This window comes from Poecilia mexicana, unplaced genomic scaffold (genome assembly GCF_051168715.1).
Source record: "Poecilia mexicana isolate PSO_F unplaced genomic scaffold, ASM5116871v1 scaffold_3, whole genome shotgun sequence".
Lineage (NCBI taxonomy): Eukaryota > Metazoa > Chordata > Actinopteri > Cyprinodontiformes > Poeciliidae > Poecilia > Poecilia mexicana.
In genome coordinates this window covers 11,218,118-11,245,337 of record NW_028263372.1, presented here as the reverse complement: position 1 = coordinate 11,245,337, position 27,220 = coordinate 11,218,118, and the positions used below count along the sequence as shown (strand labels likewise).

Sequence of the window (27,220 nt, the reverse complement as noted above, 5' to 3'; positions counted from 1 at the left end):
GAGCCGGGGCGATAGAGAGAGGGAGCTACAGAGTGGGGTTTAGAAGAAGGAGAAGTGGATGACAGAAAGCAAGATGGAGACAACGACATTTGCTGAGCTCAGAGCTGTGATATTATGGCCTGATGGGCTTCAGATAGACTCGCTGATGAGCAGCAAGACCACCCCGCCCTCCCTGGAAGAACTGTTACTGAATCCCACTCTGTGGTTTGCTATAATCCCGCTACAACTTGGCCACATTTGTGGCGCTTAGCAGCAGAGCAGATGTTTGTATATTACATTTTTCAAGGATATTAGTCATGCCAGTTTGCAACAATCTGGGCGACTGCAGCTCTGTGGGTAGAGTAGTTGTCTTGTGATCAGAAGATTGCAGGTTGGATTTCAGCTTCTTTCCTGTCACATGTCAATGTGCCCCTGTGCAAGGCACTTCACCCCAAGTAGCCTACTGATCCGCATGTTGGTGTACAAATGTGTGTGCGAATGGCTCTAGTGCAAAGCTCTTTGAGTGGTCAAAATGATTGGAAAAGTGGAATATAAGTTCAGTCTAATTTCCTTATATTGTGAGATTCCCATGGATGTGAACGGGTTGAAGCTAATGTGATCACTCTTAGTAGATTTACACAAAGTTTTAAAATAAAATGTGCAACTTGACCTAATTACTTCAGTTCAGAATAAAAAGAAATATACTGCTGCCAAGATATTATAACATTGCTGAATATAGTTAACAGTCATATTATATCATTCATTTATATCTTAGCTTGATTCACAAATTTGAGCAAACTGATTAAAAACCAATCATTTTAGCTTTTGAATGCCTTTTACCTCGACTGTTCAATCATTTTTTCCATCCTGCTAACACAAGTAACACCAAACTGATATTAGCAGGCTAGTTAGTTGGGCCCAGCTAACTATTTAGCTAAGGAACTAGTGCCTAGCTTGTACTGGCAAGCTAGTAATAGCTGCCCAACTAATTACATTTAGCTAAGCTTTCTGGCTAGGCCAACTAACTATCCTGCTACATTTAGCTGGTGTACCAGAAGCAGGTGCCATATATACAAAATCTATTAGCCTTGACACAGACTGCTGCATGTCTTCCCGTCTTTCTCACTTTGCCTGTTTCCTGGCTGATTACTGTGAATAAAGGCTAGTTTTGCCCAAAAGTCTTGGAAAAATACAAAAACCCCAACATTAACTTAACAGGAATGATGGGTGGCATCCCTTTCCATAGCATAATTGTGTTTTTCTCATGACTGGAAATATTTCCAGACAGTGTAATTTGTGTTTCTTATAAGTGCTTCAGCCTTCTTTTACCCAGCTCGTCAGCAATAAGCAGCAACTGGTGAGGGAGGGGCGGCTCTGCTTTACTCTTTGCCCCAAACAAACTCCTGCCAGTCCAGCACTTTCTCCGGTATCTCATGTTGTTGAAACATAACTTTAAATAAAGGTTTTGGCTCATACGGGAAACTGGCCTATGCTTTGCAGTAACTAAATGTATAGAAAATTGAATCAGGGGCACCTTGTGGCTCACTTGTGCAGTCCTCAATGGAGCTATTCTGAGTTTGATTCCCGGATCAGGCCATTTACTGCATGTCTTTCCTTCCTCTCGCTTCCCCTCTTCCTTCCAGGTATGGATGATGGAATAAAGACCACTAGTAACACAAGACCTCCTTAAAATAAAAAGAAAGTCTAAGTCTGCACAACATATCAAAAATGTTATTGCAACATCAGAGTATGTAATAATAATAATAATAATAATAAGGTCCGCTTGGAATCCAATAATTGTTGACTAACATATTCTAAGTGTTATGAAATTGTATTTTACATGTGTAACATTGTGTAATATTCTTTGTCTTTTCCGGCTGTAGTAACATCCGGTTGTTGATTTTTTTTGTGATGAGAAAAGTGTTTCCATTGCAGTTTTACTAGCACGCTTTTCATCAAAAAAATGTGTGTTTTCTTAAATTGACGTTTTCATTAAGCAAATTTATTTTCATAATTCCAATTTGCACCGTTATATGGTCAATGGAAGCGCAGCTACTGACATGGTATTTTATGTACCTCTTTACTTAACTATTTGCAGTGAAAGCCAAGCAGCCTGCATGCAAAGGATTGTATGCCATGGTAACACGGCATTAACACCATTTTGGAATATTAAGAAAACCTACTATGTTTAAGAGCTAAGTCAGAAATGGCGTTTATGGATTTTGCAGAAAGTATCAGCTTTTACTGCAGTTCTTTGTAGTTTAATTTAAAAATAAACACCAGGAAGTGATGAGCTCATGTTTGTCTGAAATCAAACAGATCCAAAATTAAGTCTAACTCTAGAGCTTTAAACATTGTTTTTGCAATATTTTTGTAGCTCGTGTCGAACGCTCTTCCTTCCTCTGGTCCAGCAAAGTTATTACCGGTTTAACACTCAAACCCAGCTGGACGCCCCCCTGTGAGCTCCTACCAATGAGCCAGAATGTGCATATGCTGGTGTAGTCATCTCGGAGTTAATTACTTTATTTTTAGAATTTCACCTTTCTAGCCCCCTTTTTAATAGATATTTCCATTGAACACATACATTTTAAACAAGCCTTCACTCGGTAAATCAAAGTAAAAAATCAGCTTTAATTGCCGCAGAAACATTGACCTTTGTCTTGCAGAAACATTTCAGAGGTGTGTAATAATATTTTTTTCTCTCTCTCCAGTATCAGAAGTTTTCTAGCTTCTTATGTTGTCAGAGTTTAAGTCTGATGTGACTTTACCTTCTAAATAGCTGCTGTCATGTTATGAAAACTTTGTGTTTATGTGTTAAGGAAGACGGGAGCCAGCTGATTCTTCTCCAGGTAGTTTATTCAAAGCAGATGAAGCCTTGGGAACGCAGTAAGAAGAAGTAGATAAAGAGTAGAAACTCCAGTGATGGATGACGTTATCGGCTAGGATTGTCTGTACCTCAACAACTGTCTTTGGTTCTTCGGCCGACAAACTCTCCAATCTCAGTCAGACCTCAGTTCCACAAAGTCCTCTAATAACATTTTTAGCACGCATTATTCTTTTCTCCTTGACACTGCAGATATTGGAGGAGAGTTTTAAACATTTATATGTCTTAAAAACATTGCTGTAGCAGCACCGTCTCGCCAAAGGGCCAAACAGAACAATGCTGAGCAACTGTTTGGCAGAGCTCGCCGCTGTTCTGTTTGCGCACTGAGATTTACACGTTCAATATTTTACAAGCATATTTGTGCCTTCTATCAACTTAGAGGCTCTTCAGTTGCACAGCCTTAGATACAAAGTTTATTTATTTATTTAATTTTTTCCCCCTTCTCGTTACCGTGCCGGTTCATGTTCTCCCTGAACAAGGACTAATTTAAATGCAATTAACAGAGCCTTCAGAGAAACAGAAAACAGCAATATAAATGGATCTGTTGTCAGTAGAGCAGCGAGCGGGCAACTTCCTCAACTAAGCACTGTATTAATTAGGGCCTGGTGAACAAATAGGTCTTCTTTCTCTTGCTGAATGCAGCCTCTGTCTTATCAGGAGGCCAGCTAGGAAAACAACCAAATAGGCAGATGAAGTAATGTGGAGCATCTAAAACAAACCCAAGCAGGCAGCAATGGCTGCATTGTAAGCACATTAATTCCCATCAGGATTAATAAGTGAGGGTACTTGTAGGTGTCACCGGTGTTAAAACGTTTTGAGTGGCTTTTCCTGAGCTTCCATTACAAGAAAGTTTTATCTTTGTATTATGGCCACAACAATGCCATTTATCACATTCCCAGTTTTTTTTTTTTTTTGTTCCGCTGTAATTTTTGCCAGCAGCTCTGAGGTACTGCGGGGTTTGATTCAGTTGTGTTCAGTTTGTGGTCTGCAAGGCTCTTATAGAGCAGAACAGTCAAAAAGATGAAGAGCTTCCTCTCTTTCAGGCCGGGATTAACTCTCTCTGATTATTCCACATGCATTTGTCCATCTCAACATCGAGTCTAAAAGCCTTTTGGCAACGTCTCCGTGTCAAAGTCATTTCCTTGGCACTGCTCACAGCTGACTTAAGATTAAGAATGTTTTTTGGACATTTAGGGACATATTTGCAAAGGAGTTTGCATTTGTTTCAAACTTAGATCCAAGAGCAGATCTGCTGCATCAAAGACCTCTCTCTGCACTCCTGCAAAATTTACATGAGGCGATATGTGTACATGCATTTTGGTCAAACTCTGACTATTGTTATGTTTAGGCCAAACTAAATGGATTCAGATTCTTAAACAATATGTGACAAATATTGTGACAAAAATATCCTCTGCTGGAAGCGGGGATAAGCACGGCGGTCTGTTTTGCAACTTTGCAAAGAACTTCTCCGGGATTTCGCAAAATCTCTTCTTGTGAGGTCTGCCTAATATTTTTAATTTGATTTCATCTCAGTTCTGTTCACTTATGTGGCGCCAATACACAACAAATGTCGTCTCAAGGCAGACATTTACAAAGAATGAATGCTGAAATTCAGAATACAAATTTTATGATTGTGGGAAGACGTCAAACATGCTGAAGGCAAAAACAGGGAATTCAAATAATTTATGTCAGAGGAAACGTTTTTATTATGACATCTTGTATTCTGTGTAGATTACATTCATTAATCTTGTAACTTGATGCATTTTAATATCAGACAAAGCTCTTTATCTCCAAATTAGTCGGTTAAAGATAAACGCAGTTTAACTTTCTGATATAGAAATCCCTCTATGATGCACTTCTCCAGTCAGATGTTGCTCTTAAAGTTTTAAATAAGACATAGTTCTCTTGTAATTAAAGTGATAATATAATAAATATTCTTACTCTATCTATTTGATCTCTTTTGCATGGATTGTGTTTTCGGCTGAGGAACTGCAACCTGATGCTAAAAAAAAAGTTGGAAGTTTCCCCCGTCTGCTCGATCCGATGGGCGTGTTTGTGTTGGCTTGTATTTTCTGCATTCTTCACTGCAGACTCATCTGTACATGTACAAGTTCATCTAGGAGTATCATCTTCTCATTTTGGGTCATCATGTCCTGAGTACAAGGTCAAAAAGAGAATCCATCTGTGGCATAATCTCCCGAGGTCTCACCCTGCGCGGTTCCTCAAACAGCTCTGTGACATCTTTATGTCTGTTCCCAGACTAATGGAAAACTGCCTCTGTTTGTCCTCCCTTTTCAGGAAACTGTATTTACAATGCCAGTAAACACACAAAAGCCTCCTTTTTGTCGCCGATCAGGCTCATTTTTTTGATCTGGACTTGCAGCGAGGACTATCACTAGGACCAGCAGGGTCCTGCAGCAGGCATTTCACACGGCTACCTCTAAATCCTGTAAGAGGGATTGGTTTCAGGAGGTCTGGCATCAGTCCTGGCTTCACAATATGAAATCATATTAGCTGCAGCTTCCTCCGGTTATGGTGAGGATAGCCTCGAACGAACCTCTAGGCACACCTTCAAAGTTTGGTTATTTAATTATTCAGCCCATTCATTTGATGTTTAAGCTACCCCAGATAGCACTATGAATTATTGTCCTGCGAAGGATGTTTGCACACACGGTAAATTGCTTTGTTTTGTGCTTGCAAACAGTTCAGATTAGAGCTTGGTTCTACAAAGAGACCATTGCTCAGTGCTTTAATGTGGTTTTAATTAGGAGGTGTTGAGACATTTGCCTTATTCGCAGCATAGGTGACTCTTTTTTGTAATAGCCACAGAAACCAGTAATTGATTGCCAAGCGGGGAAACGCAGGTTGGGAGTTGAGCGTCGCCGTCTTCCTGGGCCAGAGGAGTTTTGAGGAGGTTTTAGCGATTAGCTGGCTCTCCTCCTTCTACCTGACAACTTAATACATAAATACCTGCAGAGATATGACGTAAGAAACTCGCCCACCATAACAGCCCTTAGTTTTAAGCCCTGATGTCAAATATCACAGTAGCGACTCTGGTTAAGCTGAGCTGTGGTTGTGCTCCTTGTGATACCAGTTTGAATGCATCACAGCCTGTTTTAATCTTAAGGAGGGATTAATATCTTCCCGCTGGTTTGGACTTTATAGCTTCGCCTGTCCCCACACACACACACACACACGCACATGCACACACCTCCAGAGTCTGACAAAGTAGTGCTCATTACAGACAAACTGCTCCACTTACCTTTAATAAAATAGTCACCTGTGTTTAATTTCATCACCAGCCTTTTGCATGAGTGTTGCAGCTGTAAGAGCAATTCCCCTTTCAGTGGCAGACAGCTCAGTGACCCACACCACAAGAGTGTGTCATATCCATAATGCGTCTGTCTCGGCGCTTCCACCCACTTACTCCGCCAGATGAGGAGCGACACCGGCTGTGGATGTGAGGTTGTTTGTCCGGTCGTTGTGGTTAAATAGGGGTGCGGTCTTGTGACTGTCTCAGACGTGCATTGTGTTGGGGAATTGCTGTCCCTTTGTCTAAATGTGAGAAAACAACTTGCAGGCAACTCTAAACACCAAGCTGTAAAACATCGTGCTAAAAGAGAACAATAGGTGTTAAGTGATGATTTTTTTCCCCCCACCTGCTTTTGTGCCCACCTACAGATATTGTATGTCAGTTCTGGCAGACTGACGGCATGATTCGAGTCCTTGGCTGCACATCAGAAGGTGTGCAAAGTGTAGAGGAGGATTTTTTTCCTTCTTTTTAACTGGCTCCATAAAAACACAGCAATGAGCCGTTTTGCTTTTCACATCATTACGTCACTTTCACGGTCAATCAACCCTAATTTCAAAGACCGTTTAAAGAATCTTGTCACACCTTAACATACTATGCAAATGCAGCCGTGTTGTGTGGAAACACATGGAATAAATGACAGACATCTAGAACAGGAACTAAAAATTAATAAAGCCAAATAAATGTTAGAGATCACAATATTTCTGATGGAATGCAAAAAAAACATAAAACAAACAAACAAAAAAAACTATACAGGACAAGAATAAAAGAATAAAAATTATTTCTGAGTTTCTACACCAATGAATAAGAAAAGAAAACGATACAAATATATAATTACTAACTTGGAAGAATAACTGGGAGCCAGACTGCAGAGATGCTTTTAGTTTGTTTTTAAAAACATCAACACCATCATTAGGAAGGGTTCAAAGGTCAGCGATGTAATAAGAGAAGCCGTTTTAGCCCTTAACTTTAGTTACAATAGACTCCAGGAAACCTGAGGGGTTTAGGAAGACTACAAGATAAAATTAAATCTTGGACCAACAATAATAACACAAAAGCTCTAAAACATCTTAAAATTAATCACAGCAATTATTGGAATAGATTCTACAGAATCGTATTAAATCTCTGTGTCGGAGTGAGCGAGAAAAGGAAAACTTTAACAATGTTTTTGCCCTGAAAATTTCTGTGCTGCCTCTTGATGACTCAGTTTGTCTTGAGTCATGGCAATATAGAGCTGCAAATCAACATAGTTGTTAAAATGAATGCCATGTCCTCTGACAGACATGTGTCTCTGTACATCAAAATGAGCGGGACCTGAAATTGAACCCTGTGTCGCTCCTTAGCTTAACCTGTTGTTCACAGGTTGTCATTCACAATACAGGGGTGTCAAACTCCAGTCCTGAAGGGCCGCTGTCCTGCAGTGTTTAGATGTGCCACAGGTAAAAAACAGTGGAATGAAATGGCTTAATTACCTCCTCCCTGTGTAGATCGGTTCTCCTGAGCCTTGCTAATGACCTAATTATTCTTTTCAGGTGTGGTGCAGCAGAGGCACATCTAAAAGTTGCAGGACAGCGGCCCTTGAGGACTGGAGTTTGACACCCCTGTCACGAGAGGACCCAAATTTGGGTCCTCTCGTGACAGACAGGTTAATTTATAATATTCCAATAAACAAATTGTTAACTTAACAGAGTACTTAAGGTTAAATGGGTCCCCACAAATCAGAAGATGAACAAGTAGACCAAGAAGTAACGATGACCAAATACAGTGTAAAAATAATCTATTGCACGTTTGATTTTTATTTTATTTATTTATTTATTTATTTTACAGTGGTTCTCCAAATATCTGATGTTGTAGATAAGAAGCACTTTGTTAAAGTCATGGCCACAGTAGAAGACTCACATTTACTTAGATTTTATTTAGAAAATGCTTACTAAGCTTCAAGGCTACCTGTGGACTGGCCACACCTGAGACGTCCTACTGCAGGTACTGAACAACGTTCAGGTTCTTTGCCTCGATCAAGGACAGCCCAACTACATTTGTACTTAATCCACCTTCTTATCTCAAAAGAAAAGTCAAACTTTAAAAAAAAAAAAAACAAAAAAAAAAACTACAATGTTCTTGGTTGCCTTTCATATCTCTTTTCTATTTGTTCTCATTTCTTCTTTTCATCTTTTCAAGGTTTATGTGGAAAAAATGGCAGTGAAAGCAAACTGGTCTCATCGGCTCTCGGTATTAGATAATACATAGATGTGACTTAATCTATGCATAACCTAATATGTTTGTCATCTCCCCTGTTTGTTTTCTTTTGAGAAAGTTGCAACCCATGTGGGACATTGGTGGGAACATGTTGTCTTTGATTCCTTTCCCAGCCCGAGGCTGAGCGTTTTCTCAAGCTAAATAACTTAGCTACACACAAGTTGTAAGTCTGCGATTAGCTTTGTTCCACTAAGGGAGATTTACGGAGCCATTCTCAGTCTGTCCAAGGCATCATATTTTAAAAGTGCTTGAAGGAAACAAAGTATATTTAAGCAATAACCCACGAGCAGCTGTATGTGACAGTGAGTTTCGGAACAGCTTCCAGGCATTGTTAGGTTCCTATGAAGGAGCTGAAACGCAACGACTTCAAGGGCCTTTTTGCTTCTGTCAAATGAGTCCAATAAAAGCAATAATGTAAATGTTCCATAAATGTCCTATGGTAACTTAATCGCTTTGATAGATTGTGATACTGTCACTAAGAAGAAAACAGGCTTTTTTTTTTTTTTTTTTTACAAGAATGGAAGTAATAGTCAATTAGAAATATTTTACCAGATGTGTGAGACAGGAATGAAGCGCCTCTTTAATGATTAAACTCACTAAATGTCATTTTCAACAACAGTGCTTTTAATCAGAGTCAGCTTTACTGGCCAAGAGAATCGTAGCAGATAGAAATCATTCTGCTAATCCTTACTGACCTAACTAAAAATAAAAGTTTAGTTTCATCTAACATTAAAAGACAGTAAAAAAAAAAAAAGGTTAGTTGTACAGGAACTAAATATTTAGTATTTATTTACAGAGGTAATTGTATCAGAGACAATTTTTTATAAATGGCACCTAAAATATTGAATGTGGGAGTAGCTGACTGGCATTCACACCAGTCCGGTTCAGTCCGCTTTAATTGAACTGTAGTTCGTTTGTCTAGAAAGTCTGGTTTGTTTGGGGAGGTGGGAATGCGTAATCAAACTATAATATTTGAAAGAAGAGGGGTCTAAAATCCCAGGTCTCAGTTCATTTGATGTGAACTCTGGTGCAGTTTAAATGCATATGTGGATGCAAGAGGGCCGGAGATCGCTCCAAAAGCAGGAAGCAGACTGTAGCGCAGGGCATTCTGGGTAAATACAAGCAAAACAAATGTGCTAATCTAGCGCTAGCGGGAGAAATGACTCATGGTATTTTACCAAAGAAAAAAGAGAAATCCTCCAACCGCTAAAATCTGATGCCACTACTGTTGTTTCCTTCAGTGGCTCTTGGTGCAGCGCCACTACAGGCGAGAAGCTGAACAGGTTTTTCAATTAGTTTGGGCCGTTTGACCCAGTGCAGCATCAAAGGAAACTGCACCAGCTGAAAATGTAAGAAATGTTGCAATTTTGGTCTTCAGTAGAACACAGTCTATCACACTATCAGGTGTGATTAAGTTTTGAGAAGCTAATGCTCAGGTGAGCTATAACTGTAGATGTCATGAATGTAAAACAGCTGCAAATGGAGAGCAATTGGAAGAAAGTTTAAACCATTTCCAGTCTTTTCACACTGAACCGGCAGACGGACCCTGCAGACAAGGCAGCGGTAGGAAAGTAGGTGTGCTTAACAAGTGGGTTAACAACAGACATGCTACCGTGAGAGGTCTGTCTGCACTGCAGATATTTAAGCGCTAGCAGCAAGTTTCTGTCCAGGCAAGTGACTCAGATGGGCTCGCTGTGTTACATGCATGTAACATAAGTCAGCTGTTGACACGACGCCCTGGCAGAACCACGGTAATGTCTGGGGATTTCAACTACTCTCGAGTCCCCACTGTCACTGCTGTAGCGTACGCTTTCCAACAGCGTGTCAGGAAATGATGTCTTTATTTTGGTTTTACTCAATAATTTATACTGCAATGCAGCAACACGTCTCCCCTATAGGAATCATTGAGGTGTGTTTCGGTAAAGTACAACTCGTTTCTGTATTGTTTCGTCGTACCCCTGCTGGAGGACACGCATAGGGTTAACTGTGAGACTATTAGAGCTGGATTCTATTATAGATAAATCCACGCTCACACCATGTAGTCGTCGGATACCTGGACAAACGTTTATCTGCGCTTCGGGAGGCAGTATCTCTTCAAAAGAGGAGCATATGGACATTTCTCTGCAAATGTATTTTGCCACATCACATTTGTTTATGCATAAATATGTATGTATGTTTGTTACATTAGAGTTCTGAATATATTTGACATATGTAAGCAATATATTAAGCACGTTATTTTGCTGAATTTTTATTGCATATTGAGGACGGTAATAATAATTTTCAGCATGATATTGGTATGAATTAAATAAAAACAATGTTTTTATAATCTGATTCTACTTTTCCAAAAGTTGAATCTGGTTAAGATTTGTGAAATAACTAATTCAAGCAAAGTGAAAATGAAAGTAATTTGAGTAATCAAAACCTGCATGGGGTCTGAACATCTTTGGTCCAAAGTGTAACTTAATCTTAATGATCCCTCATGAATGGGCTTAGCATTGCTAGATTTGAGCTTCACCCTGCTGGTTTTGGCTGGAATGATGGTCATTATGAACTGTGCTGCTGGTGGTGAGCCTAACTGGTTCAACTGGTTGACGGCTGTGGAAGATGACGCAGCAGTTTTTGTCAACTTTAGGTGGTGTTCTCATTTACAACTCACAATGCAGCCATAATTTGCAGTGAAACATCAAAGCAAAAAAAAAAAAAGCTATCTGTACGCATTGTGTTAAATAGAGGCTGGATTACATGTGGCCTGGGTCTGATTGGCTGTAAAGCGTTGCCTGTCATTACGTTGAAACCTTAATCATGCTTCATTTCAGACAGATTTTGACTCTGGACTAAAAATTACTAATCTCAATGTATCTGACCCTGAGCAACACAATAAACAGCGCGCAAGTTTGGTTGTGCTCATAAGATGAACAGCTAACAAGTCTGATTTGACCTGCAACAGAGTCTGAGCGTGGCCTAACTTGAGTGCTTTGAGGATATTCATCTGTCTCTCCTATATCCACCAAAGACTTCAGCTGAGGAAAATGAGAAATGCTGTTTTATAATGAGAGCCTTAGGCAGAGACATGTCTTTTTAAAAAATCTGTCATTATGTATTCTCCCAGTAATACCGCAGTGAGGGAAGCATACTAAGAACTTGGGCTCTTTGAAGAGGATCGTGTGGTTCTTTAACCTTACGCTTTGTTTGTGATACAGGGCTTAGCTGACATCCCTGCTATTTTGTATTCTGAGATTTTACCATGTAAGGACTCCTCCTTTCAACTACGTCCCTGTTTGATCAGAAACGACCATCAGTCCTCGAATTTCAAAGTTAGAAACTGGTTTCAAACGTTTTCCATAAATTTAGGGAGATCTGGGACAGAAAAATGGTCCGACAGTTATTCTGTTGCTGGGTAATTACAGCTTCGTAGCTTAATTAAGAAAACCCTTGGTTGAAATTCCAACCTAACCTTGCATGGATGATTCAGTAAGTATTATTTTAAAGTTCAGATTCTGGATGATATTTCACACCCTTTTTACACGACTCTGATGCAACGTAGGGGTTGTTTCAGCAATAAGGAGCACACATAACGGCGTCTGCAGAGTAGAAAAGACCATTTTAATACACTCAATGGAATTGTGGCTCATTCACAATCTGAGTGACATTTTAGTTGCTTAACTCTGAATAATTACAAAAAAAGTCAATTTATAATATTTTATTACTGGAAGTATTTTCTTTATGGGTTGAGAGTGTTCTGTATATGGGCAAGGCAGGCTGGTGTTTATAGCACTGTTTATACATGTTGTAATTCAAGGTTCTTAATCAATAAAAAAATAAGAGGAACAGCGGAAAATAAATTTTAATTTAAGAAAAAAAGAGTGTATTGAAAAACATAAAGTAAAATTTAGTTTGGGGTGGGGTGGGGAGTGAAATGCATCAAAAAAAGCTGATAAGATGACTTTTGTAGAAAAGCTGCAACAAATAAAAATTGTGTCCATCCAAGCTTAGAGTCAGATTTCTGCACATCTCAGGTTTCCACGTCAAGGAAATAGAGGAAGGGAGAAAACAGACATAATGCAGCTGATTTCATCATTGCAATATTTACCAATACTATCACCATCAGAGGACTTTCTGATATTGTGCAGCCCGATATGATCTGATTTCCTGGTGTTGGTCAGAACTGCAGCTCCCCCTGGGTGTGCTGTGGTGGTGCAGGGCTTAAGCACCTGGAGGCCTTAGTCTTCGAGGCAGCCGTCGCAGGTTCAATTCCTGGCCTGGTGACCTTTGCTGCATATCTTTCCCCATCTCTCATTACCAACTTTCCTGTCAATTAACTATCAAATAAAGGCCACTAGAGCCAATAAAACCTAAAAAAAAAAACTGCAGCTCCCCGATTGATTTTTCAACGACCAACACAATAGTCTGACCCACTTTTAGTGGGCTTTGGCAGGAAACACATTTCTCTAGCAACTTTTCCAAAAATAATGGTAGTACCCTTATTGAGTCTAATTAAGTACTTGTTGGGACCAAAAACAATGATTTCTCTCTCTTTTTTTTTCTTTTTTTTTAAGAGCGGCGTCTCAGTGCGCTGACGTGATCCTACTGAAAAACAATATTTTTTAAAATCTATACAGCCAAAGAGTTTTCACACATTTTGAAACGTGCAAATTTAGATGAGCACAACAATGAACCATCAGCACAAAGCCACTGTAGGATCATGCTTTATCACAATTAACCATCTCCTCTAAAGTGGATGTACGATGCCTTCTGGAAGAGGAACTAAATGGGTCTCGGGTATTGCTTCAATCCCTTCATACCTTTTTGTCTTTGACACTTCAGTGTCGGATCCTCTAATTGGCAGCGTCAACCAGCCAGATAGGCTGTTTTGGCTCAGAAAGCTGTCACTAATTGTCTCCTCCACGTTGTCCGCAGCACCCTTTACGGGCGTCTCTTATTTTCAAGCTAATGAAAATTTTATACAACACTACATTGTAAAGAGATTATTACACCAATGTTCGACCTGCCTCGCAAAGCTGGCTCGGTAAAAGAAATTGAGCAACCCCAAAAGAAGAAGAAGAAGAAAAAAAAAAGATCAATAGTCCACTCTGCCTCCAACATCTTAATGCCACTCTCGGCGGAGAAGGATGTGCAAAAGTGATGGACTCTCTGTCAGTTACTTGACATCAGAAGAGTTTTTAATTGAGGCCCCAGCGGGGCAGAATGTGACGAGAGGGAGGCTGGGAGACAGTTAGCTTGGCTGGTGTTTGATGAGGTGGGCAGGGTGTTTGTGAGAGTATAAAGTCATCCACAGACAGCTCAGTACAAAATTTATACAGAAGTGTATTTTCCAAACTGATGGTAACGGCGTGTGTCACGTCGTATTTTTCTCGTTTCATTTGCTTGAGCGTGTTAAAAGGCGAAACAAACTCTGCTGCAAGACTAATTGTATAATTACCTAAAGTTATAATCGCTTATGATCTGCCGTTGCAGTTTACAACAAATCTAGAGGAGAGTTAGCTTGCCAAAAGAGCTTATCACACTATGCAGCTGACACAGAGTGTGTGCGTGCATGCATGCGTGTCATTTGCTGCTTTTTCTCACCCTTGGTGCACTTAAAAATGTGGATTTTTTTTTTGGGGGGTTAAATGCTTGAAAGTCTTTTTCATGTACCACAAATCAATATTTTTATTTATCTTTTTTTTTGCCATGTCCTTCGACAGCTGACTTGTCCTATCATTTGGACGGGCCTGCCTGCTTTCTGCTGCTTGTGGCACATTTTCAAATATTCTTTTCACTTCCTGACAGGTTTCCTCATGGCTTGTTTCTCTCAATTGAGCTGTCTGACTCCATTTCTTCACTTGGCCCTCTTTTTTGCTCTTTCTTTCTTTTTTTTTTTAGCATGCAAATACGTGTTTGTTTTAGAGGGAAACCGAGCCTTGTGCTTATTGGGTAACAACACCCAGGGAGTTGATGCTCATGGTTGCACTTTTATGTGACATTTAAAATCCATTCTGTATCAAAACAAATGGCGTTGTCATATCCAGATCAGGGCCTGCATCTGAACCAGTGTGAGGTTTATTTTGGTTCTTCTGCCCACTTCCACCTCAGGCTAATGTTTACATACTCCACAGCAGAGCTATTACACATTTTCACAACCCTTCCCCTGTAATGCTCTCTCTGCCCTGCTAACACAACAGCCCCGCAGTTGTCTTGGAGCGTTATGTTCAGATAATTATCTAGTTCTTATTTGGTGTGTGCTTCACTTCAGCTGTTGAGAAAATTGACCTCAGCCATGAATCTGACATGTCTGTCTTACCTTCACATTATTTGTACCCATCTCTCAGCTGCTGGCACAATTTCAATTAGATGTATCAGTCATTATTATAGTGTTTGTATTTACTTAAGTAATAAGAGATCTCCAGCATAGGTCGAGAAATCTCTCGACAGAACAACTAAACTGCCCATTCCAAATCTGGCCTTTGTGGAAAAGCAGCAAGTATTTTATTTTTTATTTTTTCAAGCCTCCGGTGGTCTTAGCGCGATACTCACAAGCAGTATGGAAAATTTAAAGGTCGTACAGGGTTAGGTGGATTTGTCCCATCGGACTGTCAATTTCCGGAACCATACACGCACGCACACACCAAAATGCTCGTAAAAGTGCACACGGGGTCAGTGTGCGGTTAATTAAAAGTTTTAAGCAAGCAATGTAGGGCAAATAGCAAACATGTAGAAGAAAGGCGAAAAAATCGTGACATAATTTTTCTTTACCTCCATCAAATTTGTAGCAGTTTCTATTGATTATTTGTATTGATTCAAAGCAATACAACTGTTATTTTTAGACACCCTGGCGTACCTTTAGTTACTGTCCAGCAGAACTTCTTCAGTCTGTTTAAAGACACCAGTCACCTTCATTTGTATGTTTTTGAAATGTGGGACGGATACACTCGACCTTAAACGGGCAAACTCCACACAACCTGAAAAGCTGTCAGGCGACACTTCGCCACCTCTTAATTTCCCGCCGCCACATTGTCTTGTTTTGTATGCACACGCTGCAGTCCTGTGATTCACGTCTGGGCGAACTTGCCAATCGGACCTCAAGTTCGTTCGATCTCCAGGTCTCCATTTAGGCATCTTTCAGTGCCGCAGCACCCTTGAATAGCAGAAAATATTCACCTGTTGATCAGCCAGATTAAAGCCCGTCTCTTTTTATTGCTGCGGCAACCTTCCCACATCAACTCATCATTCTGAATCTATAACCCTGCACTTTAAACGCGCCCTGCTTTTGGAGTGTGAGCCAGACTTCTTGCAGAGAAAGATCAGCTAAATGAGCCTCAGAAACAGCCTCCAAGTTTAGAGTCATACCAAAAATTACTTTCTTGATTGAGACACATTCCAGCATCCAGGCAGTCAGCCCCTGTACTAAGTGCCACGCAGAAACTCAGTTCCACTTTTGTTTTCATCTGCTGGGGTCACTCGGTCATTCGCCCCCTTATCCCGTCCCTTCAACCTTCATGGAATCACTAACTCATCCTTCTTACTCCCTCGTGTACCCTCCATCACTTGCCCCACCACCAGCAGATGGCTTTTATAGTTCTCCTGCTGAGAAAAAAGAGGGCTGTTAGGAACTTTATTCCTATAAATGCAAAGCCATTACTCTGTTTTAATGTGCAAGTCGGCACATCACACACTCTTGTTTGCCTCAAGCCCAAAGCTTCAAGGGAAGGGCAATAATGTCAAACAAATTGTGTAAGTAAATGGGCGGTGGGTTGTCCTAGAGATGAGCACATTACCTCTCCGCATGCCAATAAGACACCGAGGTAGCATTTCTCTGAAAAGCTATTTACTGAAATGCAAAAAAAAAAGAGTGAAGGCTTGAAGCAAAGATGCTGACAGGACGGAAACCTGTCGTCATCAATCTTAGTTTGCCAAGTTTTCCCCTGTACAAGTCACTTCCTTGTCCTCTCCGAGCAAGGAGAGGTGTTCCAGACATTACGTGAACAGCTGGTGTTCAGCTGTGGTTTCCACGCTGCGCCTGAGCGAGGAGGATTCCAGGGCTTTGATGGACACTTCTGAGGTTCATAATACAAGTTCACGACTAAAACTGAAGCTGTTCAATGTCTGTTGATGCTAAGGATATTTTTCTACACCTTCTGAATGTTTGTGACCATATTTCATGTTACACTGAAATGGCCATTATGACAATTTACAGCACTGGTCTTCCAGGAAGCATGAGCCCTTTAATAGGGTAATGGCCTTGTTCATCTTCTGGGCTAGCCCCTGGTATAGCTTGCTTTTCTGTGATCAGCTTGTCTCCATTTTGGATCTGCCTTTTCTTTTCCTCAACTTTAACTCAGAGAAAGGGTAAGATCAGGTTGTTCGTCCTGGCAGGGAAAGAAAAACCTAATTGACTCCTCTTTCCTCCTTCCTCATCTTTTCAGCTTGTCTGCAATGAGCCCTGAGGCCTTTCTTAGCCTGAAGCCATCCTTCTGTCAAGGGACATTATTCTCCTTTGGTCCCAGCTTAAGAGGCGAGGTTTCTTGTAGGCAGGTAAAACTGGGGTGACAGAGAGAAAACAGCTTTGATCTCTTCCCGTCTTCACATCGCCGAACCAAGATGACAGGCAAGGGAGTCTTAGAAACACTTTATTCCACCAAAGGTGCTGGAGAAAAAACACTCAGGCTTGTAAAAATGCCTGCAAACCTTGGCTCTTACATTCACTGAAGCCCCAAACAATACCTAAGCTGGTCCCTTCTCTGTCCCCTGTAGTGTCTTCCAGAGACTAAGGAAGCTTCATATCGGGCTTTGAGGCTCCATATGGAAGTGGCATTTTATCATTCTCATGCTTGGCCCCCCGGTAAATATCTTTTTTTTTAACCATCTCAGTCTTTTGTGGGCTCCTATAGAACGCAAAAACTACCCCTGCCTTGTATAAGACATAATCGTCAAGGACATGCTCCAGGTGGTTAACGCAGCACATAAAGGAGGATCCAAATATTGACTTGTAATAATAACCCATTAAATCTTTTTGTTGTTTTTAAAATAAAATTGACAGTGCTCGATAAAAAAGCGTCAGGGGATGGACACGACGCATCATATTTTATGTCGGGTGGAGCAAAAAATAAATAAAAATAACACAGCCACACCATTACGTATTTTTGGAAACTGCTGCCTCCTCTCTGTTTCACAGACACAGTTCTTGTAAAACTAAAGTGCACTGTAAAAATTCACAGCCTTTGAAATCCAAGGAATCTGGATTGCTTCGATGAGCATTAAACGCCCCATGGTCTGTTTTTGTTTCCCAAGGAAAGCTGAACTTCATCTCTAGATTCTCCAGCTTGTATCTCTTCCTTTTAGTCACACTGATGTAAGAATCTAAGCAGAACATTGTGATGGGGTGAACAACATTATATATTCTTTGATTAGACATAGAATTATGACCAGCTGCATAATAACATTTTGGTCCTGTAAGTCAATGTAGCACATCTAGGCCCGACACAATAAGTTGTCCCAAAAGTTATTGTGAGAAATGACAAGTATTGTTGTTTTGAGAGGAATTTTCAAGTAATATAATGGGAATGGCATTAATGGTAATATTGTAAAAACACATTCTCAGAGATCAATAAACTATAAATTCTAATAAACATTTAACACTGGATCTGGAAGACATTTTAAATATCCAAAATAAATTAACAAAACAACAGAGACAACAATTAAAATGAACTACAAAGTGTCTGTAAACAAATTTATCCTTCAGAAAAATAAAAAATAATAGGGCTAGTTGAGACCAAAGCAAAAAACAAAACAACAACATCAACAACAAAAAAAAAATTTGAAGACTTTTTATCATCCAGTTTGGTAGAAAAATAGAGAAAAGAGAAAAATCATAAATCATGCAAATGGAAATTGTTGAGTTAATTTTATTTTCTCATGCAGTTAATTGATGTATTGCTTGTTCCAACAGGTCTAAACACGTCACCGTCCCATGAAAAGCTTTAGGGAAAACTAAATCTCTGAATGGAAAGCTGTGGTTCAACACAGGTAACAATAGCACGACTAACTGGGAGTACTGGACTGTGAGGTCCAAATGGATCACTGACATGGATGCGGAGCGGTACGTTCAGGCATCAACACATCGACTTAGAGGACTCAGCGCTCACTCGGTGTTTAATATATCGCACGCACTAACAAATTCAACGATGAAGGGTTAATCAGTGTTACTCGCTTCACCTGTCAGTCATAATGTTATGCCTGCTTGGTGTGTAATGTAATTAATATCAGTGCAGCCCCTACTGGTTTAACATTTTGTCAAATTTGTGTATTTTTTACACACACAGTGAGAACTTGCACACAGCCACATACCGTTGATGTGTGATGTTAGCCAAAACCTTCAGGAGCGCGCTGCTGCACAAGCTCACCGTTTCCTTATTATCAGTCCAACAGCTACACTAAGCAGATACTGCTCAGTGTTTTTCTTTCTCTTTAATTTGCAGTTTCTTTTCCAGGCGGTGCTGTGGCATCGTGGAGCTTCTTCTCTCGCTGACAGAGTAATTTTCCCTCAATCAGACAAAAATCTGTTGCATTTGTTGTACTTGTTAGATGGTTTAACAACAAATCAGAGCAGAGAAATATGCTCTGCCTGATCTTTCTGCCTCTTGTCTCGGACCGTAGCTAATATTGACTGTATTTTAATTGATCAGTCCTGTCTGCTTAGCAAGCATAAAAACAGGGGACACTTTTTTGGGACTGTCTTATTTCTACTGGATATGCAGTAGATCCCTGATATCTGCAGAGGTTCAGAACCACATCTGTCTCTGAAGAGCTAAAATTCATGGACACCTGAAGCCTCCTCAAAAAAATGCTTATTACTACCTAAAGCAGAACAAACAGCAAATATACCTTAATATGGATTTATATTTACAGTGGAAACAGTCTTAGCGCTGCCAAATAAGTTAACATCTATAGTCTTCATTGCCTCCGTTTTTAGGTTCAGGTAGTCAGCGCCAAAGTAAATGGATGGTGCTCTTAGATTGGCTTGATACACCAGCCAATGGCGTGTCAAGTAGCATTTTCTCTTGAATATTTATGAAAATATCCACAAGTAGTCACAGTTTTTCATGAATAATGAAAAACCCACCAATATGTGAGTCCACAGTTGGTGGATATTGTGAGTTTTGGTTATACGTTTTGTTGTCCATCACCCTTTGGAACGATTTGCCTGTTGGCATGTTGCCCATCTGGACTAAAACTAACTACGCAACTAAGTCTTGTCACTGAAAACAAGTTCTATGACAGAATACATAATGCCTCAATTAACATAAAACACTACAGACAAGTCTAGAAATGTGTCAATTGCCACATTATGCCCATTCATCACCGTGTCGTTTGAGTCTTTTCATTAGGTGCCTCTGAACGATGCTGTACGTACCAGTGAATGAAAAAGGTGAAGTTATTTCTGTTTGGAGCGGCTCCTTAAGTCTGAAGTCTCTGGATAATGTCACGTTAGAGCCCAAAGGACTCCATTCTTCTCCTGGCATAGAGGGAATAGGAAAAAGAGGTGGGGGGGAAGGATAGGTAAACAGAGCCATTAGAGACAAATCTATTTCTGAAGAAAACAAAATCACATCATCAAACAAGAGAGAAAGAAAAATATGACCCTGCAGCCCTTCGGGCCTAGGCATTGCAATGATAGTGGACTATGGCATTTGTCTTTATCAGTCTGCCTTGAGGGAGGGAGAGGCTGGTGGGAAGGTGTGAGAGAGAAGAACAGAGAGTGAGAGAGACTGTGAAAACAAAAAGCTCTGCACCTTCTTTACTCATCACAAAGTCGCAGACACATCCGTTACATTTTCGACTTGGAGTGACACGAACGGCATGGGTACGACTATTGCTCCTTCATACATGTTTTGTGGCTTCGCTGCTCGTGGGGCTTTCAGATGGTCATTCTTTAAGTATGGCATAGTGAAGCACTCACTGGACAGAGAGCCACAGCCTCATCAGTCATGGCTCGCCTCAGGAGTCTTGCACAGTTTCATCAAAATGACAGGATTGACTTTCCAGATTTTCTCTTTTCTCTCTGACATTTGGTTGTTTATCCTGCTTTGCAAGACTAGCACCACGAAACACTTCATTGGATCATGTACGCACCTAAAAAGAACTCTCTCAGCTAACACAGGCCAGAAAGACACACACACACACACACACATATATATATATATATATATATATATATATATATATATATATATATATATATATATATATATATGAAGCTGTGCATATAATGCTTTTTCCACCTGTATTTACAGAGTATTTTCCTCTGTAAATCGACCACAAACAGGTCTAAAGTAAGTCCATAATTGTTTTTAAAAAGCCCATAAATATTTTTTTAATCTTTATCAGACTAAAAAGTATTTTAGTCTGACATAGGCTTAGACAATTTTGCCTCCTTTAGGTGCCCAAATTGCTAAAAGTTTTGTTTTACTTTTTTAATTCACGTGGATTAAGTGTGAACGCGACCTCTGTGCTTACTTTTTCTTTTAGAGTTAATTTCTATCGTTTTCTCTTTTTACACTGAAGTACATCTGCCACTGGATACATTGGGAACACTGTGTCCCATTTTTTTAAAAACTGAAGAAAGATCAGGCACTTCAAATTAATCTTTTCTCCTCCTCTCTTCTCTGTTATCTTAAAAAGCTTTCATCAAATAATCAGAGTGCCTCTTTGTCACATTTTTGTGGTATCAAACAAGAAAAACATAACTTTTAATGGAATATTAATAACTACTAGTTTTCTTTTATATACCCCTTTATCACCAGCAAACAAGCAACAATAAACTGGATGCAAATGATAAACAATGAAATACATTTTCACAGTGACTATCCTGTTCTTATGGAGTAACAATAATGACTATGTTCTCCCATTATAAGGCTAACAGTTGCAGTTTTGCAAGTATTTATGAAACCCACCACAGTGGCACAAGTTGAAAATTTGATCCAATGTTGGCATTTGAGGGAAAGTTAAAAGGAATTAATACGGTGAATTTCATAGCCTTCCACTCAATAGGTTCCGAGAAAAGTCAGGGGCAATTCACCGACTCCCCAAAGTCATTAGGATTCATTGCAGGGAATCAGAAATGTCAGGGCAGTCCATCTAATAGTTTCTGAAAAGAAGACCAAAGGGCTGAACAAATGATATTGCCATCCCCCAAAAGGTATTTGCATCTCTCCTTGTATTTCGTATCCTGTGCATTTACGTCATAACGAATTGCACTGAGGAGATTTTTTATTATTATTATCATTATTATTATTTTTTGTGCATGTTGCAATGCAGCCTGCCCCAAATCAGAGCTGATTCCAAGGCCTGGCAAATGCCTCATCATTATGTCTCTCCAATGTCATTCATTTTTTAGATTTTATTTTTTTCCCCTTCTGCCTTGAGCAGAGTAACTCAGAGAGACTGTATGCATCGCATCCCGACCCACAGCTATTTAGTGGCTCTGCTGTTTTCTGCCTTTCTTCTCCCTCTGTTCGGTTTGAATACCCCTGGGAAATTTGGCTGTGTCTGAAATCTTTTTAGTCTTGCTGACCGGGTTTTATTTCCCCTCACCAGTTCGCAGTTTGCCAGGGCGCTCCAACTAACTTGGACAGCTAATTGTCTGCAGAAGGGATGTTAGCATAACTCCGTATTGCTGAGTGTTATCTTAATGTTGTATGGTTGAAAACACACGTGTGTGAAGATGTTTTGCTTTTTTTGGGGGGGGTGAGGCGTAATTTGAGGTGCCTCCTTGAAATAATGTTGTCTAGCATAAAAGAGCTAGACAACATTTTAGTCAACCTATTTGGAGGGGTGGGGGAAGAGAATGCAATTACAAGCACCTTTTGCTTTTCCACAAAATGCCCAGGTTGTGCTTTCCACAACTGCCATGGGGATATTAAGAAACGGGAGGATATTAAAGCAGCAACATCAGAACTTACATCTGACATCTGAGCAATGTGTAGCAGAAGGCAGGGGGTATGATAGTGCCAACATCATCTGAAAGCTCTGCCAGTGCTTTCTGAGTGAAAGGACAACACAGCCTTGTGCGACTGGTGAGCTACCTGCCATCTGGACACAGTTGCACGACTCAGAAGTCTTAATTAGAAACTCTTTGTCTGTTCGCATTAAACAAAGGTACCCGCGCCTTTGTAGTTGTTGTCGTTTCTTGCTTGTCAGGCGTTCTCTAAAGCGAATGCGACATGGATATGGAAGCGTTCGCCAAAAGCCATGATTCATATCCTAAAGTTGTGCCCTGCAAGTTTCTCGCAGGTTGGATTATTTATACATTTCTCGCAATTTCAGCTTTGAAAAAGTGCCAAGTAGTGGACTAATGGTGATGGATGTTGTGATAGTTGCACTCTTATTTTAGCTCTGCAAGACTGAATAGAAAGGTTGTAATTTCTCTGCCTGTTTCCCCCCCTCTGCCCTCTTCGCTTCAGGTCAGAACATTGCTTTCCCTCCGGTGGCTCTGTGGGTTACTGTGGGCCTGGCCGTATGTCTGCTGGGCCTGCTCATCGCTCTGGCTGCTGTCTGCCGAAGGAAGATCAAGGAAAGCTGTGAGGAGGCCAGGAGAGAAGGTAGGAGGGAAAAAAAAGCAGGTGCGGATTTAAGCCCTCTGTATTTTTTTTTCTGTCTACTGTTGATGATACAGTTGAGATTTGGTATTGAAGTCATTATCTGGGGGGCTGCATTGCTTATCACGAGCCAGAAAAGGGGACTCAAGTCGCAGACTTAGGCTTACCGTTCACACAGCAGGCGAATGCAACACAAATCAAATGTTTTTCATAGCAGGCTAAACCATTCCCACCCTTTCCCCCCCAAAAAAAAATTCAGAATTGTGGTACTAAGTTGGAAATGTATCTGATAGCTTTCAAAACGTCTACAGTGGGATAAAATGTTGCATTTTATCCGACTTTTATGACGTTGACCTGAGACGTGTCTCAATCTTGTATAAGCGGCTAGTTGCGGTAAACTTAGACGTAAACAATGAGGACGTAGGAAAGAAGTCTGTGTCGGTGAAGCGCATCACACGGCATTCAAAAAACTCCTGGTCTAAAACTACGGATCCAAACAGACTTCTCATCAGAAGCTGCAGTCAGTTTTCCACAAAACACCGTTGCCTTTAGTTGTGCTTTGTCTTCATTAGCTTCCTTCGTCTCGTCGTGATCTTGTGACGACACTGGTGGTTGTCTTGCTGAGTAATTGTAACATCTATCCATAGATGACGCCATCCATTAATACTTCACCTGCTGTGTGAACCTTGGATTAAAGTCGTACTTAAGTTGGAACAATTGCAATAAGTCAAGTTTCAACTTAAATTATTAGAGTTGATTATTAGATTAATGTTGAAAATGTTTCATTAAAAATAAAAATCAATTTAATTTAATTGAGTGAAAGTGTCCCACTATGTGAGCTGCAGACAGCAACCCAGCCAGAAATGACCTTTCACCTCTTCTAGAGTCATTGATTAAGTTGAACATTCTGGGGCAGAAACGATTAATCGGCATAATTGTGATGAACCTATTACTGAAATAATCGTCAACTAATTTAGGAATCAATTACTTGTTAACTGGAGTATACGGACTCCACAAAGTCGATTTGCTGAGATAACAAATTGACATGGATAGGCCTGTCATGATAACAGTCCCAAAACTGTACAAAAACATATACAGTTTGCATTTAAAAACATTTGTCTGTAAATACATCCTACCTAAAGTCCTCAAGTCACATAGTTTAAAGAATTTGAACCAGGTGAAGATAAAACTAAGTCGCTGCAGATGCATATTTTGATACAGATGATCAATCGTTCACTAAAGTAAAATGCTATTTTATTGCATCAAGTTTTCTCTGGGACTTTCTTTTTTATTTAAAAAAGGAAGTGGAGTGTTTATTTACATCTTTTAAAGTATTTCTAATATTGTAAAAAAAATTGGCTTAAATAATAAAATCAGCAGAAAGTGATTTTTTTTTATCCAATTAACAGATAAATCCATAGATTAATCAATAACTAAAAAAAAAAAGACTCATGTGTTGCAGCCACACAACATTCGTTCAAGTCCTCCAGTAATGTGTCAACAGTACTTACGCGTGTTGTGGCGTCGGGCGAGGGGAGGCACAAGAGGAGCACAAAAGACGGGGCTGTGAGCAGTGATGAGATGTTAGCCGCTCAAGGAACTTTGAGAATCCAGGGGGAGTTTTGCTTAATGCATCGAGCAGGATTTCGAATGGCGGGACACGTATCTGTGACAGGGAGGAACATCATTACCCGGGTCCAGTAATTAGCATCGCAGAATAGCCGAGTGTCCCCGCAAGTGCAGGAGGAAAAAGTTTTGAAATGAGATAGATACGGCAAAGCCACCAGCTCTGCTGTAATGAGTTCTGCTCAGAGTGGAGGAGACATTTAAATAAAGGTCAGCCAGAGTCTGCACCAGGGCCCAGAGGTTTAAAAATAAATATGGAAGTGACACAGACTCAGAGGAAAGAGTAAATAGCTGCACGGAACATATGAAATCAAATGAAATGGAAAGAGAGAAATATAATGCGGTTCCTCCCACTGGCGAGGGCCTCCGAGGGTTGTGGGGCCCCCCTTTTCTTCAGCCGACTGGATGAGGTGCTGATTCCCTCGCCTGCAGCCCGGACACTGAAGGCGGGATTCATTATGTGGTCATCCCACTGTCTGCCTTATTGAAATGTTAAATCTTTTCTTTTTTTTTTTCTTGTGTCTCCCCTGCCGGCAGCGCTTCTGGAGTCTTAAGGGTTTTTCCAGTCACAGTCCTGAGCGCTTTCTTTACAATCGCACAGACTATTATAATCCTGTCGGGAGGGACCGCGTATGAATATGGAAGGGAAGAACGGGCCTCAAAAACACACATCTCGCGCTGCGGCGGAGCGCAGCAAAACGCAAACTAATTGTGGTTGTCTCATCTTTTAATGGTGTTCTCTGGCCTAACCAGATTGAAGTTGACTCTCTCTTCACTGTGACTGGATAGGGAAGGCTGGAAAGGTCAGCAAACGTAGAGAAGTGGGTAAGTCATTTTTCTTCCCTGTCATAATCAATGCGGCGCACCAGAATGGGTATCATAACAGAGCAGAGCAGCTTGTGGTATTGCAGTTTTTTTCCCCCCCGAGTCAGTGTCGGTGTGCGTCTGAGCGCCAGCATGGCTCTGTTCTCTATGATATTCTATTACCTCCTTGGACATCTTTATATAATGACTGTGTAAAGGAGGCTGCGCATGCCTCCGCTGGCCCTCACCGAAGTCAGTCATCCATCACTCCTAAGCCCTTTTTACATTCAGACAAGCATGTGATTTAATCAAACCTTCTCTTGGGATCATGCAGAATCGACATGGGACAGATCCCCCCCTCCCCCCCCCCTTATGTGAGAAAAACAGCTCATATCGGAGGCTGTGTTCCCCCCCTCCCCCCGCTCCCTGCACCCCATTGTGGGCTTTTAACAATGGGGCACACATGTTTCACAGAGGTTAACCTTTTGGTAAATAAGCTTTGCTTCGGGCCAAATGCTATCATTGATCAGCTGTGTGTGCATGCGACTCAAATGGAATAACTAATATTGGTCGTTTGTGTCGTTTCCGACCAAAACACTGGCTAAAAAAAAAAGCTTTTTTAGGAAAGCAACACACGATTATGTCTTTGTTTACGAAGAGCTGGTTTTGAAAAGTATATAATTATTCAGACATGCTGCTCAGTTGCAGGATTCATAAGGCTTTGTGTCCTAATGCGCATACGTATATGTTTATGTGTGTCTGTGGTGCAGGAAATAATTAACCAAACCTCAAATCGGTACACAAGGCCTTATAACAGCATTCAGACTTATTGAACTTTTTCATCGTTTGAACTTTTTCAATTTTCTTTCGACCTTTGTTATTGTGTTAAGACTTATTTACAAATGACAATCTGAAATTCATATCTAGCCCTGTCGCTGTAAGCAATAAATCAATAATAATCACATGATAAATTAACACTAGCTCAGTAATTTCCATTTGCATGACTTATTGTTTGTTCTTTTCTGTCTCTCTCTACTAAAAACTGATAAAGGTCTTCAGTCTGGTGTTTTGGTCTAAACCAGCCCTTTTCATATATTCATAAATTCATTGTATTTGTTGTTTCTCTGTTGTTTTGTTTGTTTATTTTTGACATTTAAAATAACTTCCAGTCCCAGTGTAAAATATTCATTAGAATTTAAAGTTTAATGAAATCTGAGAATATATTCTTGCACTATTATACCATTACCATTATATTACTTGAATATGATGTCAAAACAACAATATTATCATTTATCGCAATGACTTCTGGGACAATTTATCGTCTAACACAGTTTGTTGTCGTGGCAGGCCTATCGTTGTCTGTACTTTATAGAACCATATGTTGCTGCAATTACAGCTCAGTGTCTTTGTGGTTGTCTCTCTTCCAGCTTTCCCGTGTGTAGAGAGTGACATTTCTGCCTAATTTCCTCTGCAACGTAGTTCAAACTCAGTTAGATTTGAAGCAGAGCATCTGTGAACAACGATTTTCAAGTCTTGTCCCAAACGATCAGTTTGATTCAGGTCTGGATTTTGAAGAGGCCGTTTGATTACATGGATATTCTTAAACTACAGATCAGCAACCTTCACCTTTAAGAGTCATTTCTGCCTTGTCCTACCAAAAACATTACGTTCAGGACCACAAATTCACAGGACGAGTTGGTCTACTTACCATAGAAAAATGTGTTGTTCTGTGACTAAATCAAGAATGAGCAGTTTCATTTCTATTTT

At 40.3% G+C, this 27,220-nt stretch overlaps 1 protein-coding gene across 2 annotated transcripts in view; it reads left to right on the top strand.

Annotated features, from left to right (window-relative positions):
- cd276 (CD276 molecule) overlaps positions 1–27,220 on the top strand; it is an 83,596-nt gene that overhangs the window by 33,191 nt on the left and 23,185 nt on the right. For both annotated transcript variants that reach the window (XM_088004152.1, XM_088004151.1), the window contains exon 5: positions 22,889–23,026. In XM_088004152.1, the coding sequence (XP_087860278.1) occupies positions 22,889–23,026 (138 nt within the window). The remainder of the gene's footprint in view (positions 1–22,888; positions 23,027–27,220) is intronic.